Source organism: Pan troglodytes, chromosome 18 (assembly GCF_028858775.2).
Source record: "Pan troglodytes isolate AG18354 chromosome 18, NHGRI_mPanTro3-v2.0_pri, whole genome shotgun sequence".
NCBI lineage: Eukaryota > Metazoa > Chordata > Mammalia > Primates > Hominidae > Pan > Pan troglodytes.
In genome coordinates this window covers 21,874,850-21,896,470 of record NC_072416.2, presented here as the reverse complement: position 1 = coordinate 21,896,470, position 21,621 = coordinate 21,874,850, and the positions used below count along the sequence as shown (strand labels likewise).

The 21,621-nt window shown below is 44.2% G+C and overlaps 1 protein-coding gene across 7 annotated transcripts in view; it reads right to left on the bottom strand.

Annotated features, from left to right (window-relative positions):
- Positions 1-395: 395 nt before the first annotated feature.
- SYT17 (synaptotagmin 17) overlaps positions 396-21,621 on the bottom strand; it is a 100,170-nt gene continuing 78,944 nt past the window's right edge. For 6 of the 7 annotated variants that reach the window (XM_016929559.4, XM_016929554.2, XM_063797687.1 and 3 more), the window contains one exon: positions 396-1,838. In XM_016929559.4, the coding sequence (XP_016785048.1) occupies positions 1,642-1,838 (197 nt within the window). In that variant the 3' untranslated portion in view covers positions 396-1,641. Of the gene's footprint in view, positions 1,839-2,089; positions 2,229-21,621 lie in introns of all 7 variants that reach the window. The other variant, XR_001710247.4, reaches the window with a different exon arrangement.

Sequence of the window (21,621 nt, the reverse complement as noted above, 5' to 3'; positions counted from 1 at the left end):
GTGGCGCATGCCTGTAATTCCAGCACTTTGGGAGGCTGAGGCTGAGGCAGGTGGATCACTTGAGGCCAGGAGTTCAATTCCAGACTGGCCAACATGGTGAAACTCTGTCTCTACTAAAAATACAAAAATTAGCCAGGCGTGGTGGTGCACACCTGTAATCCCAGCCACTCGGGAGGCTGAGGCAGGAGAATTGCTTGAATGCAGGAGGCAGAGGTTGCAGTGAGCAGAGACTGCACCACTACCCTCCAGCCTGGACAACAGAGTGAGACTTTGTCTCAAAAAAAAAAAAAATCATTGTTTTGACTTGTTCAGTATGGTTTGTTACACAGCAGTACTAGCTGCAATGCCCTCCCACCTTCTATGTCCTGTGTTCATGAAGAAAAAGATAACTCGAATGCATGGCACAAATAAATAATCTTTAATTTCAATAAATAGCTCCCCATCACACCAGACATTATGCTGTGGAAAAAGATATAGAAGCATCCAACAGAGAGAGAGGAAAGGGAGAGAGAGAAAGAGAGAGAGAGAGAGATCTATTCTAACTACACTAATTCCTTACCACGAGAGACGTGACATTCGTTCACAGACAAACACAGAAAGATCCTCAGAGTATGATTAAGGAAGAAGATCATCATGGATGGGGTGTGATGGCCATTTTAATCCATGTATCAGGTCTTTGTATGTCTTTCGTGGGTCACAATCACCATGATTCGGTCAAAAAATGTTACTTTTGCTCTATCATATCCTATTTACTTTACACACACACACACACACACACACACTACTGTTATCCAAAGTGGGATCTCTGACAGACAGGAGGACACTGGTTGGACTCTCACTGGACAGGAGAGGCAGAGAGAAGGCAGTGCTCAGGGCTGAGGTCCTGGCCCATCGCCATGCTCTCCAAGAGGACACATAAGCACACACGTGTTCGCCTGTGAGGGCACATGCACGAGGACATACACATAAATACCCACAGGGAGTTCCCTGGGATGAGCTAACACAAGGACAATTCCGTTAAGCCAGGAGAGGCTTCTGACACTGGAATAGTTTTGGTTGCCATTTGGTTTCTCCAAATGGTCCATAATCTAGTTATCACATTTACTAAGGAGAAGACAAAGATACTTACACCTTTGGAGAAAGGTATCAGGTTTGAAGAACCCCAGGGAACAGCAGCCTGTTCAGAAGTTACCCAGTGGGTGTGTGTTTTGGGAGTGGGGGGTGTTCAAGTCTCCCACACACTGGCCAAATTCTTGGTAAATTTAGTCTTGATGGAGGTTGGCACCCTTTGGGAGGTCCTTTCTCTGGCCTGAGGGTTGAAAGTGCATTTTGGGGCAGGAGTATTGACAAGAGCAGGCACTGCCAATAAGTCCCACGGCAGAGCCCACTGAGCTTGTGATCTATGGATGGGGCTTCCGGAAAGTTCCTAGGCCTCACTCACTGAGGGTGGCCATTTTGTGATCAATAGTCAGCTTCCTCTCAGTTCTGAGAGGATTTGGGGTGTCTGTGTGTCTGTGTGTGTGGACGTGTGTAGACATGTTGCGAGTGTGTATGCAGGTGTGGATGTAATAGTATGTGACACATTTTTTTCCGTCTTTTTTTTTTTTTTTAAACAAATGAAAGCTGCCTTCCCTGCAGCCCTCAGGTCACCTCCAGGGAGGCAGGAGACACGCGGTCACACTCAGCTCGGGACCTCAGGCTATGCCACTGCTCCACGGCTGTGCGGTGCGTGTTGAGCATGCGCCTCCAGTGGTTGGTCTCAGAGGGGCCTGAAGAGTACTGGCCAATGACGATCCTCCCGATGAAGTCGTTGCTGCTCTTCATGTTGTGGCCGAAAACTAGGGAGCCAGAGAGTCGAGGGCAGGAGGGAGGCAAGAGGAAGGAGGGGAACAGAACAGGAAGGCAGGGAGAAGACAAGAGGCCATTAATCTACACATTTGTCAACTGCAAACATGGGGGTCATCGTTTAGGGCACGCTGTCTTTTTCCTTTTCTTGGTGAGAACTCCAACTCCCTCATCTCATCCTCCTGTGAGTCTCTGCAACAGCTGCACCTGGTTTCCTGCCATCCCATGCCAGCCAGATTCTTACCTCTCAGCCTTGGCATTGGCTGTTCCTTCTGCCAGATAGCTGCACCGCCTGCAATATGCAGCCTTAAACGTATGTCCCACGGCATCACCACACTGCATATAGAGCTCCGTAAGTGGACAGTTCTAGTGGAACAGTGAGCCTGTCAATGTAGTCCAGTTGAGCGATTAAACAAGGGTTTCTCAATCATGGAACTGTTGACATTATGGGCGGGATAATCCTTTGCCGTAACTGTCCTGTGGATTGTAGGATGTTTAGCAGCATCCCTGGTACCTACGTACTAGAAGCTGGTAGCAGCTCTCTCTACAGCTGTGACAACCCAAAATGTCTTCGGACATGGCCAAATGTCCCCTGCGGAGGCCAATGCATCCCAAATGGGAACCACTAGGTTAAGCCATGGGCCATGGGACCAAATATCCTGGCGGTGAATCCTGGCTCTATCATTTGACCAAGCTCTGTGACTCCGAGGCAGGCGAAGTAACCTCTCTGAGCCTCAGTTTCTTTATTAGTTAAACAGGAATTTTAGTAGTGCTTCTCTCATAGGTCAATGTGCAATTTCTATGAAATAATGTGTGTAAAGCCCTCAGCACACAGTGCCAAGCAAGTGGTAAGAGCTCAACAAATGTTATACTGCTATTTTGATCCTAAATTTCTGTCTGTTGACCTTTTATAAAAGAGACTTCATGTTTCCTCTGTTCCATCAAATGGTGGAAATTTTCTGAGCGTAATGGCTACGGCAACTTCTTCCACCCCTTGTTGTGCTGCATGTCTCTTTGAAAGGCTTCTCTGTTAATCCCAACTTCAGCTTAATTTGTGTCTTTCAAGCCTAATGAGATGGTTAACTTGATTTATCTTCCCGGCCAAGTTCCGCCTAATTCTTGATCTGTGTGTGGGTAGTCCAGGCATGCCATCTCACTAATGGGAAAGCAGGCTATGCCTGTGTTATAAATGAAGGGCTACAGAATGGGAAATATCACAGATTCACCCAGCGTGAGCTGAGCAAAGGCAGGCTAGATCCCAGGAGGGATGCTGAATATCATATAAACCAACTAAAATATGCTGCCAAAAACAGAGCTTGAATGCTAATGAGCCTCTGTTCTCCCCTGTGGGTTTCACACCACGAATTCCAAATGATGAAAATGAGGGAGAAAAAAGAAAAATGGAAAAATAAAAACAAAAACTCCATCCATCGTCCAAAAGCCAAAAAGACTTAGGGAAAACTAGGCTACGTGAAATACTATGTCATCTTCAGCAAGAGGGATGGGTACCTGTCAGCTCTGTGGAGAAAAATTGGACCATGTATATTTTTTGTACATTTGGTAACATGCTCAGTATGCATAGGTGGACCTCATTTACATGCAAATTACTTACAAAGAGAAATAATAGGAATGGAAGCTTTGCTTAATAAATGAAATTGCTAAGGAGCTCTCTGCATTTGAAAAAATAATTGAACAGGTAACACTCAAGGCTTTTAGGAATGACAATTAGTGGGCAGTGTAAGGTTTGATCTCACCAAATGAGGACAAGTTACCAGAGTCCCCTTCCCTGTGAGCCTCAAATCTAAAATAAGATACTATTATGAGACCACTTCAGGCCCCGTTTAGTTTTCTTCTTTGGGGGCAAAATGTTCTATCTTCTTCTTCCTCTCCAAAGCTCAAGAATGACAATGCAGAAACTTCCCTTCTAAATGGGTATGGGTTCTACTTCTTTGTGAAAGGGCTTTAAGAAAGGAAATTCTGACTGGGCACGGTGGCTCGCATCTGTAATCCCAGCACTTTGGGAGGCTGAGGCAGGTGGATCGCTTGAGCCCAGGAGTCTGAGACTAGTCTGGGCAACATGGAAAAACCCCGCCTTTACTAAAAAATACAAAAAATCAGCCAGACATAGTGGTGTGTGCCTGTAGTCCCAGCTACTCAGGAGGCTGAGGTGGGAGGATCACCTGAGTCCAGGGAAGTCAAGGCTGCAGCGATGGTGCCACTGCACTGGCTCTAGCCTGGGTAGCAAAGTGACCTTGCTTGTCTCAAAAAAAAAAAAAAAAAAAGGTGGGGGAAATCTCAGTCTCACGTACTCTCATGTGCCACTGGTGGAAAAGCAAGTTGGTTCAAATTTTGGGGTGGTTCACAGCATCTGTTCAAAATAAATATGTCATAACTCATGACTCAGCAATTTCACTTCTAGGAATTGATCCCATAGAATTTTCTGCACAAATGGACAAAAATACACATACAAGGATATTTTATATAGCAGGAATGGGCAAACTAGAGCCTCCCAGTCAAATATGGACTACTACCTGTTTTTGTAAATAAAGTTTTATTGGAACACAGTCAAACCCATTTGTTTACATAATGCTGCTTTTGTGCAAAAAGGGCAGAGTTGATGTCTTAGTCCATTCAGGCTGCTGTAACAAAATGCCATAAACTGGGTGGCTTATAAACAACAAAAACTTATTGCTCACAGTTCTGGAGGCTGGGAAGTTCAAGATCAAGCCACTGGCAAATTCGGTGTCTGGTGAGAAGCTGCTTCCTCATAGGTGGTATCTTCTCACTGAGTCCCCACATGGTGGAGGGGACAGGCTAGTTCTCTGGGGCCTCTTCTATAAGGGCACTAATCCCAATTATGAGGGCTCCAACCTTCATGACCTAATCATCTCCCAAAGGTCCTGCCTCCTAATGCCATCACTTTGTGGGTTAGGAATTCAACATATAAATTTGGCAGGGTGGGGGACAACTATTCAGACCACAGCAGCTGAATAATTTGGAGGCCATGTGGCTCTCAAAGCCTCACATATCTGCTATCTGTCTGGTTCATCCATATTGTAGTGTTACTTTTTATGGCCAGTAACGTTCCATTGTATGGATATGCCATGTTTTGCTTATCTGTTCATCAGATGATGGACATTTGGGTTGTTTCCACATTTTGAGTATTATTATGGATAATGCTACTGTAAACATTTATGTCCAAGTTTTTTTTTTTCTTTTCTATTCTTTTTTTTTTTTTTTTTTTTTGAGTTGTAATTTCACTGTTGTCACCCAGGCTGGGATGCAGTGGTGCGATCTCGGCTCACTGCAACCTCTGCCTCCCGGGCTCAAGTGATTCTCCTGCCTCAGACTCCCAAGTAGCTGGGTACAGGTGCCCACCACCATGCCTGGCTAATTTTTGTATTTTTAGTAGAGACAGGGTTTTGCCACATTGGGCAGGCTGGTCTTGAACTCCTGACCTCAGGTGATCCGCCCACCTCGGCCTTCCAAAATGCTGGGATTACAGGCATAAGCCACCATGGCTGGCCTATGTACCAAGTTTTTAAGGTCATATATTATGATCCATTTTTATGAAATGTCCAGAATAGGCAGATCTTTAGAGACAGAAATTACCATTAGTGGTTATCAAGGATAGAGGAAAGAGGGAATGGGGTGTGATAGCTAATTGGCACAGGGCTCCTTTTTGGGGTGATAAAAATGTTCTGGAATTAGATAGTGGTGTTGGTTGCACAACCTTGAAAATATACTAAAAAGCACTGAATCATATACACCAAAAGGGTGAGTTTTAAGTTATGTGAATTTTATCTCAATTAAACAAATTGCCAAAAGGGAATACAAAAAAAAAAAAAAAGATTATCTGACTCCTTATAGAAAAGTTTGCTGACCCCTGCACCAGGGCATTGTTTATAAGAATGAAAAACTGGAAATGGCAAGACTGTCCCTGAGGGAGTGTAGCTGGGGCTGTGGGTGCCCTGCCTACCCCTCAGCCCACCTTGGAGGCTACTCATGGTTTCTATAGATAGTGTCCTGCCTCAAGCACCTGCAGCTTCCTGCCTGAGCCATGCCAGCTTGTCTGTGCTAACTGTGATTTATGGTGAGGACCTTGGGCCACTCAACATTAGCTTGACCTCTGCAAGCTACCTCTGCAAGGAGGCTCAGCTACCCAGATGGTCAGCCATGACCATCTAACTACGTCCTCTAACTACGCTGGACACCAAGGCTCAGGTGAGTCTTCTTGGGTGGCAATACCCTAAGTGTGTTGTCACACATCCTTGCAAGGAGAATTAGGCACTGCTCGTATAACTCCAGTTGAGGAGAACAACTGGAAGCTTGCATCTGGTCTCTCTTGGACTTTTTCCTGTGACAAAGAGGACTCTTTCCCCTTTCTTAGTCTGCTGGGCTGCTATAACAAATTACCATAAACAGGGAGGCTTATAAACAACAGGAATTTATTTCCTAATGGTTCCAGAAGCTAGGAAGTCCCAGATCAAGGTACCAGCAGATTCGGTGTCTGGTGAGGGCTTGCTCTCCTTCATAGGTGGTGCCTTCTCATGCAATAGAAGCAGCAAGGCAGTTCTCTTGGGTTTCTGTTATAAGGGCACCAACCCCATTCATGAGGACAGAGCCTTCATGGTCTAATCACCTCCCACATGGGGATTAGGATTCAACATAAGAATTTTGGGGGAACAAAACATTCAGACCATAGCAGCAATCTTTCACTTTGCTGATTTTGGTCTGTATGCTTTTTCTGTAATAAACTGTAACCATGAGAATAACAGTTTTTCCAAGTTCTGTGGTGAATCATTGGACCTGAGGGGGATTTTGAAGACCCCCTATACTGCAGATACTCGCCAAACATCCTTGATTTGTTTTCCTCCTTTTCCTGTCTCATTTGCCATTCCCTTATTCAAGCTTCCTGAGGTCACCTCCTAGTAGCCTACTTGAGCTCATGTCACTAAGTTTGTCTTTGGGAGGTACCTAGAATAAGACTGGAGGAAATGAATTAAATAACTTCTGAGATAATAATACCACGGAAATCCATGTTGCCATTAAAAATGAGACAGACTTATCTATATGAAATGGAAAAATCTCCAACACATATTGCTAGGAGACAAAAGCACATTACAAAACAGTATATGTAAGCACAATCTTTTTGTTAAAAAGAATGTTAATATACCTGAAGAAAACAATATGGATGTTCACCACACTGTTCAGAGTGGCTCTCTCTGGGAAGGGGGAAACAGAGGAAGATGTCCACTTTCTGTATCAATATGTACAGTTTGAACTTCTTACAGCAAGTACATATTATTTTAGAAAGAAAACAAAGGAAAAATAAGTCACTGTTAGAGAATCCACAACTAAATCACCAGAAAGGATGAAAACTAAAAGGAAGTCTAATATCCTATGCTCGTCATCCCAATTTGTAAAGTAACTTGGCTGGTGAATCACTTGGCCCTTGAAAGGTGGGAGCGCTTGAGTGATTCAGCCTTTCTGATGGGAGGCAGTTCCTGCCATGGCCATCTGAATTAATTAGCAGGCACTGTAACTTGCAAATCACTTGGTAAAGTTATGGCAATCTTAACAGTCTTAAAAAAATTTAAAATGCAAATTATAATAAAATGAAGCTGAAGATAAGTAATAACTTCTATTAGAAAAGTTGCCTGGGATATCAAGATTGCCATCACTGTAAATTCTAAGTGTGTTGAAGAAAATAGAGAATTAAAACTAGACATGTCAGGGGCCAGGTGCAGTGGCTCACACCTGTAATCCCAGCACTTCAGGAGGTCAAGGTGGGAGGATCTCTTGAGCCCAGGAGTTCGAGACCAGCTTGGGCAACATAGTAAGACTCTCTTTCTACAATTTTTTTTTAAAGACTAGACATGTGGAATCCAGAAAGGGGCTTAGGGACAGTGGGTCAGATAACCCAGCCCTCTCCATGTTATAGGTAAGGAAACCAAGTCACATAGCTAATTGGTGATAAAATCTACAGTATTTGAGTAATCTGTGAATGAAGCCAATTCCTTATAACCACATTCCTAAATTCCTTCTCTTTAGAAACATCCATAACTAAAAATTTTGTTGTAAAGTACCTCCACCAAATATTTCTACTGATGGTTATGGGGGACTCTTTTAAATGTAGTCACTAATATATTTCTGGATATTGTAAGCCAAAAATACAATTCTAAGCCCCCTAACCATCTGAATGGGCCCCTCCTCTTGGTCAAGGGCATTCCAAAGGTGACCTGAAAAGCTAGTTCAGGCTGTGGTGGGAAGGGGAAGTCAGACATGCCAACATTAACATCAAGACAGATCTTAAGACTGATAGAACTAATTCTTTTTTTTTTCTTTCCTTTTTTTTTTTTTTTTGAGGCAAGGTCTCTCTCTGTTACCCAGGTGCAGTGGCATGATCTCAGGTCACTGCAACCTCTGCCTCCCAGGCTCAAGTGATCCTTCTACCTCAGCTTCCCAACTAGCTGGGACCACAGGTGCACACCACTATGCCTGGCTTTTTTTTTTTTTTTTTTGGTATTTTCTGTAGAGATGGGGTTTCACCATGTTGCTCAGGCTGGTCTCTAACTCCTGAGCTCAAGTGATCTTCCCGCCTTGGCCTCTCAAAGTGTCGGGATTACAGGTGTGAGCCATTGCGCCCAGGCAGAAGAGACTCTTTAAGTCTGGTAAGAAACATTTACCATCTATTCTCTCTGAAGCCTGCTATCTAGAGGCTTTATCTGCATGATAAAACCTTGGTGTCCACAAACCTTTAATGTAATTTAGACATTGATTTCAGGTCTTTAGATAATAACCAATTGCCAGTCTTTGAATCCACCTAAGACCTGGAAGTCACCCCACACACTCCCCAGTCCCTGTTTCCAGCTGTCCCATCTTTCTGGACTGAACCAATGTACCTCTTACATGTATGGATTGATGTCTTATGTCTCCCTAAAATGTATAAAACCAAGTTGTAGCCTGACCACCTTGGGCGCATGTCCTCTGGACCTCCTGAGGCTGTTTCATGCACAGGTCCGTAACCTTGGAAAATAAACTTCTAAACTGATTGCAACTTGTCTCAGACACTTTTTGGTTTACAAAATGTACACACTCTAAGTGTACCCTAGTCATCTGGAAGCAATTTCTCAACAACCTGTATAATCTGGAGTGTGGCAAGAAAAAAAAAATCAAAACATTCAGAATTGATGTCACAAGTCTATGTACAAAATCCATGAAGAGGGCTTTCTCTAAGAACCTATTTAATGCTCATGGATTTAGACATAATTCAAATAAACTCAGTCATCTGGTTTTCCCATCTGGAGTAACTTAATATAGTGGATTGTGAGTACCAGACAGATACAAGAACTCAAAAAACTACAATAGAATGGAACCATTTGGTGAAGAGGCAAATAACATTTTCCTCCTTCACAGGGCTGGCGGCTATTTGCAGTGTGATCATTTATTTTTATAATTATGATCATGAATCCATTAGAATGCCTGCTGAATGGATCAAAGGAAGTATGGGAATTTTGGTAGCAAACACAGTTAAAAAATGTTAAGCCTTGTTTAAAGCTTATGGGGAAAGGGATCAGTAAGTGGAAACTTTACTCTCACAAAATGCTCTTAGTTCTCCTCCTCCAATGACTATAGAGTAACACCTTGCACAGTAGCTTGCTCTAATGTTTTCTCTTCCGATTTCGCTTAATCTCCAGCACCCTAAGACTACCCTCTGGGGACAGGCAAGTACCCGGAAGTCCAGTTCCCTTCTTCAGACAATGCATGGACACACCCTGCCTATTCCACTTTTAGGAATTTGAGACCCGACTTACCTGTAGAGTTATTAACATTTCTGTCTATTTCCACCGTATCATAGCAATTCAAGTTGGGGAAACACAACCAGGAAACAAAAGTGTGGTAGGAGGCATCCACCAGGGCTCAAAGATCAGGCTTTGAAGGAGCCTGGGATAAAGATCAGTTTATTAAGCACCTACTGTGTATTAGGGCCAGGGCTAAGGACGTCAGTGGATTGACTCATTTAATCATCACATCAAGCCTCCAGAGCAGGGTTTCTCACCCTTGATACTGCTGACATTATGGGCCAGATCATTCTGTGTTTTGCGGTGCTGTCCTAGGCACTCTAAAATGTTTGGTAGCTCCTATCATCTCACACTAATATCAGTAGCAATTCCTCCATCTCCCCTGTTTCTGTTATTTTATTTTATTTTATTTTATTTTTGAGATGGAGTCTTGCTCTGTCGCCCAGGCTGGAGTGCAGTGGTATGATCTCAGCTCACTGCAACCTCTGCCTCCCGGGTTGAAGTGATTCTCCTGCCTCAGCCTCCTGAGTAGCTGGGACTACAGGTATGCACCGCCTGGCTAATTTTTGTGTTTTTTAGTAGAGACGGGGTTTCACCATGTTGGCCAGGCTGGTCTCGAACACCTGACATCAGGTGATTCACCTGCCTCAGCCTCCTGATGTGCTGGGGTTACAGACGTGAGCCACCGTGCCTGGCCTCCTCTATCTCCCTTGTGACTGCCAAAAGTATCTCTAGACATTGCCAGATGTACCCTGGGGACACAATTGCCACCCTTCCTGCCCCCCACCTCCCACATTTGAGAAGTGCTTTAAGGCAGTTGCTTTCACTGGCTCATTTTACAGCTGAGAAGAGTGAGTTCTAGAGGGTGAAGGGAGATCACTCACTGCTCCAGTCAAAACCTGAGTACCCTGAATGAGTCAGGGTCAAACTGAGGCTTTCACCTGTTGATATCTGCTGTAAAAACGAATTTGCTCCTCACCATAGGAGCTAAATTCTTTGGTCGCTAATTTAGTTTGCCAAGGCAGACGGTTCTGGAAGGGAAGCTGGATGACTTAGAATGTGGGTGTAATAAACACTGCAAATTAAAAGGAAAAAAAAAAACATCTTTACCAATGGGAGCAGACTCAACAGCTTCTCATTTTGCATATTTGGTTCACAAGGTAATGAAGGACTCTCATTTGTGCCCTAGGCTCTCACTGCTCCCATATGCAACTCTGAGTCTGACAGCACAGTGCAGGGACACCCCCAAATTATGGCTAGCACCCCGAAACCTCATCACTGTACCCGGCGATCTACCTCTTTGATGCTGGGTTAAGATGTTCCCCTATTCCTGAAAAGAAAAAATGCACAAAGCCAGCAAGACCACCCTGGGCTGTTTCATAGTCCTGCCTACTTCCTCATGGCCGAGAGGTCCCCACAGCCCATCATCAGGGTGTTCATGAGTTAGCTTAACTGTTGGAGGAGACATAACGCAGTCTACACAGGCCTGCTTCTTCCCCTTTTCTTTCTTCCTACAGGGCAGCTCTGACACACTGCAACACAGGTGGCCCTCACTGTCTTTCCAACTTTTGCAAAACCTCTTCTCACTGGAGCACTCTCTTTTTTTTCTTCTTTCAGAAACCTAGAAGCTTTTTCAGGTTTTTGTTTTGTTTGTTTTTTTTTCAAAACAAGGTACATCATATCCCTTCCCTGGGCCTCAGTTTCCCCCTTTATACAATGAGCAGTTATATGTAGATTTTGAGTTCTTTTTTAGCTATGACATTTCTTTGGTTCTAAGAAGTTTCATCCATGACTTAAGGGTGATGTTTTTCAAGCTTTTCTGGCTCACTTCGTGATTCACAGCAGCTGCTGGGACAGAACTTTTTTTTCATGTTTTTCCTTCCAACAGTCATAATGACGATTCAGTTAACTTTATTATAATAATTAAAAATCAGTAACAGCAAATCTTGAGGTCTGTGTACTACGAACTGAGAAAAGCACTTTATATATGTCGTTGTTTTTCTTTTTTAAACTTAAATCCATATCACAGCCCTATTTTTATTGCCATTTTGCAGATGGGTAATTTGAGGCTCGGAGAAGTTAAGAAGTTGAGTGCTCAAAGCCACCCAGCCAGCACGAGGCATAGTAGAAATTGAAACTCAAAGTCCAGCCTAATTTCTTCCTTTATCTCAAAAAGAAGAGGCCAAGCACAGTGGCTTAGGCCTGTAATCCCAGCACTTCGAGAGGCCAAGGTGGGAGGATTGCTTGAGCCCAGGAATTCAAGACCAGCCTGGGTTACATAATGAGACTGTCTCTATAAAAAAATTTAAAAAGTAGCTGGGCATGTTGGTGCACGCCTGTGGTCCCAGCTACTTGGGAGGCTGAGGCGGGAGGACTGCTTGAGCCCGGGAGGTTGAGATTGCAGTGAGGCATGATCATACCACTGCACTCCAGCCTGGTCGAAAGAGTAAGACCCTGCCTCAATAATAATAATAATAATAATAATAGTCTCACCCATTTCCTACTTCCCTTGACCCTCTCCTGTGATAAGGGCCAGATTGGGTAATAGAGATGTATGGTACGTGTGTGTGTGTGTGTGTGTGTGTGTGTGTGTGTGTGTGTGTGTGTGTTTGAAGAGGGGTTAAAACCTCAACCAGCATATAAGGGAAAAGGCCAACAGTCAGAATGGCCCTGGAAAGTCCCGTGAAAATCCTCATAAAGGCGCCATGTTGGGGCCCTTCTCGCCATCTCTCTAGGGTCCAGCACGGTCAGGATTGGCTCTGACTTTTGAATGAGTGGCTGCCTGTTCAGTCAAGCAGCAGATAAGGAAGGAAGATGCCCTATATGAAAGACTGTTGCTATGAAAAATACAATGATAGCACCCAACAGTTCTATAGTGCTTATCACATACCAGCCCTGTCCTGTGGATTTCAGTACACAAATTTAATCCGCACAACAAATCTATGAGGTTTGTACTATGATTACCTCTATTTTATTATTTCCTTGAGCCTAGAGGGCACACACTGACAGCATGATGCATCGTCCTGGGGACTGACCTAGACCAGCCTTAAGCAGGCCCTGGAAATAGGCTTGGGCTGTTTGGGTGGGAAATTCTGGGATCCCAGTATTTGGAGATGATCTAGAAAGGAAGATGTGGGCTCCTTGATGCCTGGACTCCTCACTCCATGAATTTCTTGCCTCCTCCCATTTACAGCATGAGGCCCAAGGTAGAAGCCCTCTTTGTCCTGGTCTGCAGGCAATATTGGCTTAGAACGAATTATTTAATTTTTATTTTAAGAGAGTACAGTGGAGTGCAGTGGCGTGGCATGATTATAGCTCACTGCAGCCTCAACCTCCTGGGCTCAAGTGATCCTCCTGGCTCAGGTTCCTGAGTAGCTGGGACTACAGGGGCACCTCACCACGCCCAGCTAATTAATTTTTTTTTTTAGACATGGGGTCTCGCTACGTTGTCCAGGCTGATCTTGGACTCCCGGCTTCAAGCAATCTTACTCTCCTCAGCCTCCCAAAGTGTTGGATTACAGATGTGAGCCACTGTGCCCAGCCTGAATTTTTTTAATGCAGTTGTTTTCAACAGGGGCCAATTTTACCCCACAATCTGGAGGCATTTTTGATTGTCATGTCTTGGAGGGAGGGGTGCTGCTGGCCTCTAGCGGGTAGAGCTCAGGGATCTGCCCACCATCCTACAATGCACAGGACAGGCCCTACAGTGAAGAATAATCCAGCCCCAAATATCAGTGTAAGTGTGGAGGTAGAAAACCTCTGCCTTAAGGGAAAAGCAGCAACGATGGGAGTTCCCTTCATTAAAACCGAAGCCTCCCCTCTCCCAACCAAAGGAAAGCCACTGAGATTCAAAAGACTATGGCAGATTCACAGGGTAAAGGAGCTGGGAGACTCAGGAGCAGGTGGGAGGAAAGTCACCTCCACTGAGCTAGACAGAGCTTGGGAGCTCAGCACAGAAAACAAATTTAGAGCGAATTTAAGGGGAGAGAAACGGGGGAGTGGAGGAGAAACCTCGGAGAAATGCTGCTTTGGCATACGGAGAAATGCTGCTTTGGCTTATGAATGAGATCTCTTTCTCCTTCCTCAAGAGATGAAAGTCAAGGTTGAAATTTCTTTTAAAATTCCTTTGGGGCTGTGGGACCCCTTTCTTTATGCCTCAGTGTGGAGATTGAGCCACATGGAGCCTGCACTGAAGATGACATATGGGTTGAAGAATCACTTTCAGATCCACGTGTGAATCACACCAACTAGAAGGAAGCACACTTAAAGGTGTCACTATAAAGCAACGTGCTTGTTTTGACATGAACAACCAAAAATGTATACATCTGACTGAGGGTCCGCTCTACATTTGTTTCAGAGAAGCTGGCATCGCTTGGGGGAAGATGTACACTACAAACTGTCTACAGAGCTAGTTACAATATTTCATCTATGTCATGAAATGTACACTGCAAACTGTCTACAGAGCTAGTTACAATATTTCATCTATGTCATGAAATGTACACTGCAAACTGTCTACAGAGCTAGTTACAATATTTCATCTATGTCATGAAATGTACACTGCAAACTGTCTACAGAGCTAGTTACAATATTTCATCTATGTCATGAAATGTACACTGCAAACTGTCTACAGAGCTAGTTACAATATTTCATCTATGTCATGAAATGTACACTGCAAACTGTCTACAAGCTAGTTACAATATTTCATCTATGTCATGAAATGTACACTGCAAACTGTCTACAAGCTAGTTACAATATTTCATCTATATCATGAGCTTTGGGGATGACGTAAGGCCTGCAGAAGGTCTGGAATCAAATTCCAGGTTCACCATGAGCACCTGAGCAAGTGTGGTGATATCATTAGAATGTTATGTTGTGATCTTCCAATTTCATTTTTGTCTTTAGGGGATAATAAATCAGATCTTCCCCCGTCAGTGCCCAGCTTTACCCCCAAGAGATTCTGTTGATTGGTTTGGGGTTGGGGGCCTGGGTGGCACTGGTTTTCAAATGCTCCCCGAGTGAATCTCATGTGCAGTCAGCTTAGATGCAGAATCAAAATATGAGTTGACTGGTGGCTTAGCTGGGTTGTAGAAAGGGGCCCGATCCTACTATTTCCTCTTCTTGATTTAAAACTCTCTGATCATAACTGTGCAGGTTTTGTCCCTGCAAGGTGAAGCCTGTCCAGCAGACTCACTCAGGGAGTTGCAGAGGGTGGTGCCTATGGTAGGCAGGCAGGTCCCAGAAAGAAGAGGAGAGCAAGAAGACCTTTAACAACTCAGTCCCATCCCACAGAGATTGGGACCTCTACATGCACAGTTATTATGCTCTCCATTACGTAAGTCACCTCTTACCTGGAAAGAACAAATAAAGAATTGAAAGAGGACTGGGTGCGGTGGTTCACCCCTGTAATCCCACCACTTTGGGAGGCCAAAGCAGGTGGATCACCTGAGGTCAGGAGTTTGAGACCAGCCTGGTCAACATGGTGAAACCCCATCTCTACTAAAAATACAAAAAATTAGCCAGGCATGGTGGCAGGCGCCTGTAATCCTAGTTACTCGGGAGGCTGAGACAGGAGAATCTCTTGAACCCAGGAGACAGAGGTTACAGTGAGCCGAGATCGTGCCACTGTACTCCAGCCTGGGCAACAAGAGTGAAACTCCGTCTCAAGAAGAAAAAAAAAAAGAATTGAAAGAGAGTCCAGAGGTGTTACTCTAGGGCCAGGGTAGGCACACTTTTTCTCTTTCTTTTCTTTTCTTAAGAAGCAGGGTCTTGCTCCATTGTCCAGGCTGGAGTGCAGTGACATTATCATAGCTCACTGCAATCTCAAACTCCCAGGCTCAATCTAGAGTTTCCAATCTCTGTGGGATGGGACTAAGTTGTTAAAGGTCTTCTTGCTCTCCTCTTCTTTCTGGGACCTGCCTGCCTCAGCCTCCCAAGGAGCTGGGACTACAGGCACACACAACCACACTTAGCTAATTAAAAACTATTAAAAAAAAATTTTTTTTAATATTCAGGTTCTCACTTTGCTGCCCAGGCTTATCTTGAACTCCTGAGCTCATGCTGTCCTCCCACCTCGGCCTCCCAAAGTCTTGGGATTACAAGCATGAGCCACCATACCAGGCCAACATACTTTTTCTATAAAGGGCCAGAGAGTAAATATTTTAGGCTTTGAGGGCCACCTGTGGCCTCTATTGGAAGCATTCAACTTTGCTGCACTAGCAGAAAGCAGCCACAAACAGCATGTTGATGAATGCACATGGCTGTATTCCAATAAAACTTTATTTACAAAATCAGGGAGTGGGCTGTAGTTTGCTGACCTCTGGTCTGTCTAAAGCAGTGGTTCCCGAAGTGTGATGTCCACACCAGCAGTAGCAGCATCACCTGGAAACCTGTTAGAAATGCGAATTCTCAAGCCCACACAGCTATACTGAATCAGAAACTGTCGGGCAGAGGCTCAGCAGTCTGTTTTAACAAGTCTCTGGGTGATTCTGATGCACGCTGGGGTTTAGCAGGACTACACATAACCACCTAGGGAGCTTTTTAGACTATAGTGATGGGGGAGGGGATCTTCCTGGCCAATTGACACAATCTCTGGAGGTGGCACCCAAACATCCATCCCAGCTTTTTAAAGTTTTTCCAGTGACCCGAATGTGTAGCCGGGTTTGAGATTCACTGGCTTAGGGTAAGTGCCTCATGCAAACATTAAGTTGAGGAATAGAATCCTCTTCAAAACATCCAAAGAAATCAGCCTCATTTCTTTAGAATGATGCTTCATTTCTAATTTTTTAAAGGTGCTGCTGAGCTTAATCTAGATGAACCATTCAGCTTTCCATGACCTCAAGTTATTTAAAAAAATATATATATATATATATGTATATATGTCTCAGCCACACACGGTGGCTCACTCCTGGAATCCCAGCACTTTGGGAGGCCAAGGAGGGTGGATCGCTGGAGCTCAAGAGTTCGAGACCAGCCTGGGCAATATGGTGAAACTCCGTCTCTATTAAAAATACAAAAATTAGCTGGGCATAGTTGTGTGCACCTGTAGTCCCAGCAACTTGGGAGGCTGAGGTGGGAGAATTGCTTGAGCCTGGGAGGCAGAGGTTGCAGTGAGCCAAGATGGCAGCACTGCACTGCAGCCTGGGTGACAGAGTGAGACCCTGTCTCAAAACAAACAAACAAACAAAAACATATATGTTTCATTTCAAAGGATGAAGAATTCTGCCACATTTATGTTTTCTTTCAATGTGGGGCAGTTTCTTGAGGTAATTTCAAAAAGATGTCTCAAACATGGTTTTTTTGTTTTGTTTTGTTTTGAGACAGTTTTGCTCTGTCGCCCAGGCTGGAGTGCAGTGGCATGATGTCAGCTCACTGCAACTTCCGCCTCCTGGGTTCAAGCAAGCACCTCCAGCTAATTTTTGTATTTTTAGTGGAGACGGGGTTTTGCCATGTTAGCCAGGCTGCTCTCGAACTCCTGACCTCAAATGATCTGCCTGCCTCGGCCTCCCAAAGTGCTGGGATTACAGGTGTGAGCCACTACACTCAGCTCAAACATGTTTTGAACAGCGGTAACATCCCTTAAAGATCAATAGGCCACATGTAGAGGCCGTGTGGCCCTGTGTATGCGCAATCCCTTTCCACCCTCACAGCAGCCTAGGAAGAAGGTTGTGAGATGCTCCCACTTTCCAGAGAAATAGATGGAGGCTCAGGGTGTAAGTACAATGAGCGGAATTGTCCAAAAGAGGCTCTAGGAGCTTAGGCGAAACATCTGGACCACGAACTGTCTGGGACCAGCTTTCCTCCCACCCTGGTGGCTTCCTCCCCTGGGAAGAGGAAGCTGTCATTTCCCATGGGCCCTAAGGTCTCTGGTCACTGGTGCTGACCCACCTGCCCCCACTGACAAGGCTGCCTGCTCATGCTTGCGCTATAAAATGGTGGGATGGTGGGCATAAAGTCCTGGCCCTAGAACTCAGACGCATACCACAGACCTGCAGCATCTCTCCAAAGGATGGTGGTTACGGAAAGGGAATTCAAGCTTCTTCCTTTCTTGCCAATGCCTGTCCTACAGGCCTTTTCCTTATTCCCCAACAGAGTCAATTCCTTAACCTATACTGTGGGTTAATGTGGCATGTGTCTGGAATCCTTGTGCAAGACAAGGTGTCAAATCCCAGTGACAGGAGGAGGCCCACCTGGGACCCAGCCTGTGGTCCAGTGGTAGAGCGGGATTTGAATTCAGGTCCTGATGACCTTTTATGAGTGAGTTCCAACTCCTAACCTCAGCTCTTGGCATATGCGGCATCCCAAATTATGCTCTGAAAGAAATGCCACCTGTTTTGATGGGCAAATTCTAGCATGTTTTAAAAATCACCCTATTACTAGAATGGATATGTAAATTGTGGTATAGTGACACTCTGAAACACTATTATCCTCAAAATGTGAATAGAAAAATGACTACTACACACAATGACACAAATTTCACAAAGATAATGCTGAATGAAGGAAGGGGTGTGATCCCATTTACATAAAGGTCAAAAAGAGGCAAAATGAATATATGGCAGGAAAGGTCAGGATGATGGCTGCCCTGGGGGAGAGGGAAGTAACTGACATGGGCTATTAGGGAATTTCTGAGAATGTTTCTGGTTCTTAATCTGAGTACTGGTCACATGGGAGCGTTAATTTTGTATAAATTCATGAATTGATGCACCTTTCTGTACGTGTGTTGGACTTCAATAAAAAGTCACCTTAAAAAAGAACTAATGGGGCCACGCATGGTGGTTCACGCCTGTAATCCCAGCACTGTGGGAGGCTGAGGCAAGGTCATGCCTGTAATCCCAACACTATGGGAGGCTGAGGCAAGAGGATCACTTGAGCCCAGGAGTTCGAGACCAGCCCTGGGAACACAGCAAGACCTTTACAAAAAAGATTTAAAATTAGCTGAATATAGTGGGGTGCCCCTGGAGTCCCAGCTATTTGGGAAGGATTGCTTAAGTCTGGGAGGTCGAGACTGCAGTGAGCCATGATGGCACCACTGCACTCCAGCCTGGGCAATAGAGTGAGACCCTGTCTCCAAACACACACACACACACACACACACACACACACACACACACACACACGTTTGAGACATCTTTTTGAAATTACCCCGAGAGTCTGCCCCACATTGAAATGGGATTAACATCAGCAACTGACTTTGAAATGTATGATAAAAATATGAGTCGAGAGAGAGAGTTGGAAAGATGTGTGATAAAGCAAATAGCAAAATGTTCATTACAGAATCTGATGGGTAGAAATATGGGTGTTCATGGGACAATTCTTTCAATATGTTAAAAAAATTTTAAATAAAATGTTAAACTAAAGCCTTTAAAATAAAAGCAACCAGACACACAACCAACTCAATCATTCTACTTTTATTGCCTTTACTTGCTTCTTTATGCCATGGAAATGTTCATTTCCAGGTGAGGGTATTCAAGGACTGATACCATGAGCTGGGTGACTACTCAGTTCGCAGGCTGGTATGGGGCTGTTGGATCCTAGAGCAAAAAGAGGACTTGGTGAATCTGCTGGGGACAAGGGAGTGAGCAAGACAAGATGACCTAGATGAAAGTATGGAGCCCCCAGTGACTCCAGGTTATCCCAATGACTCCAATAACAGACCACGCATGGCCAGAAACACCAACCAGGGCCTGAACCAAAGAGTCTGAAACCTTCATATTTTGTCTACCCAAAACACCAAACAAAGGTTCAACGGTCCTTTGTACCAATGAGCACACTGGATCCTGCTCAGAGCCCTCTCCTGCCTTTAATGCCTTCCACCTTCCACATGAAAAGCACTTGGAAAGATGTTCCACACCAACAGTCATGAGAAAATGCAAATTAAACCCACAACCACTTGTTTCATTTTAAAAAAATATCCCCGCAGTCTTATTAAAGTCTTATTTACACAGAATAAAATCTATCCATTTCCAAGTATCTAATTTGATGAATTTTAATCACTGCCTATGATTGTGTAAGTACCACCATAGATAATCAAGATATAGCTCTTTCCCCAAAGAAAGTTCCTTCTTCTTGTCCCTTTCCACTCCATCCCCTCCCTGGCTCAAGTTGGCTGGACACAGGTAGTAGTACCTTGTCTGCTGCTTTCTTTCACCATAGTTTATTTACTTATTTATTTATTTATTTATTTATTTTTGAGACAGAGTCTCGCTCTGTCGCCCAGGCTGGAGTGCCGTGGCGCGATCTCAGCTCACTGCAAGCTCCGCCTTCTGGGTTCACACCATTCTCCTGCCTCAGCCTCCTGAGTAGCTGGGACTACAGTCGCCTGCCACCACGCCTGGCTAATTTTTTGTATTTTTAGTAGAGACGGGGTTTCACCATGTTAGCCAGGATGGTCTCGATCTCCTGACCTTGTGATCCACCCGCCTCGGCCTCCCAAAGTGCTGGGATTACAGGCGTGAGACACCACACTGGCCTCTTTTACCATAGTTTTGCCTTTAGTAGAAATCCATATAAATGGAGTCACACAGTATATAGTCATTTGCATTCACTTAGCATAATGTTTTTGAGATTCGGCCATGTGTATGTGTACTAATATGTCCTTCCTTTTTACTGCTGAGTAATATTCTTTTTGTTGTTGTTGTTGTTGAGACAGAGTCTTGCTCTGTCACCCAGGCTGGAGTCCAGTGGCGCGATCTCAGCTCACTGCAACCTCCGCCTCCCAGATTCAAGTGATTCTCCTGCCTCAGCCTCCAAAGTACCTGGGATTACAGGCACCCACCACCATGCCCAGCTAATTTTTTGTATTTTTAGTAGAGATGGGGTTTCGCCATGTTGGCCAGGCTGGTCTCAAACTCCTGACCTCAAGTGATCCATCCACCTCAGCCTCCCAAAGTGTGGGGATTACAAGCGTGAGCCACCACGCCCGGCCCAGTAGTATTCTAATGTATGAATGTCTCACAATTTGTTTATCCATCCATCAGTTGATGGACATTCAGATCATTTCCACTTTTTTGGTGATTACAAATAATGCTTCCAGGAACATCTGCATACATGCCTTTTTTTGTAGACATATGTTTTTATTTCTCTTGGGTAAATACCTAGGAGTATAATTCATGGGTTGGATGGTAAATATATATTTACCCTTATAAGCCCCGTTCATAACTGTTTTCAAAGTGGCTGTAGCATCTTGCATTCCCACCAGAAATGCATGAGAGTTCCAGTTGCTTCATATTCTCACCAACACTTCTTGTTTTCCATCTTTTAAACTTAACTGTACCTGTGGGTGTGCAGTGGTAATGTATTGTGGTTTTAATTTGCATTTCTGTTGACTGATGAAGAGCAGCATCTTTTCATATGCTTCTTTGCTATCTATGTATTCTCTTTTTGTGCGGTGTGCCTTTTCAACGCTTTTGCCCATTTTTCTTGGGGTGTGGACTGTCTTATTGAGTTACAAGAGCTCTTTATATATTCTGGATATGGGCTCTTTGTTGGATATATGTTTTGCCAAAAATTTCTCTCAGGGCATGGCTTGGCTTTTTATTTTCTTGACTATGTCTTTTGAAGAGCAAAGGTTTTCAATCCTGTTGAAGTCCATTTATCACTTTTTCACTCATTGCAAAAATAATAATCCACACACTGGATTTTGGAAGGCAGTAACCTTTAGAACTGCTTTGTCTATGCCAACTATAAAATAAAACTAAAGTCAAATCTGAGATTATTACATAATTAAAAATAAAGATGATTTTAAAGGTAAAGAGGGATGATAAAAAATGGTTGTTCAGAACTTAACAATTTTCAAAGCTTGCTTATGTCATTCTTACAAGAATCTTCTGCGGGGCAAGGAGTTGGGACCTCCCTGAGCTAAAACATTTTCCCAAGTCATCTGTCTCAATTGGATGCTTCAAGAAGACACAACAAAGTAAAAATTGTGCCACTGGCCGGTTGCAGTGGCTCATGCCTATAATCCCAGCAGCACCTT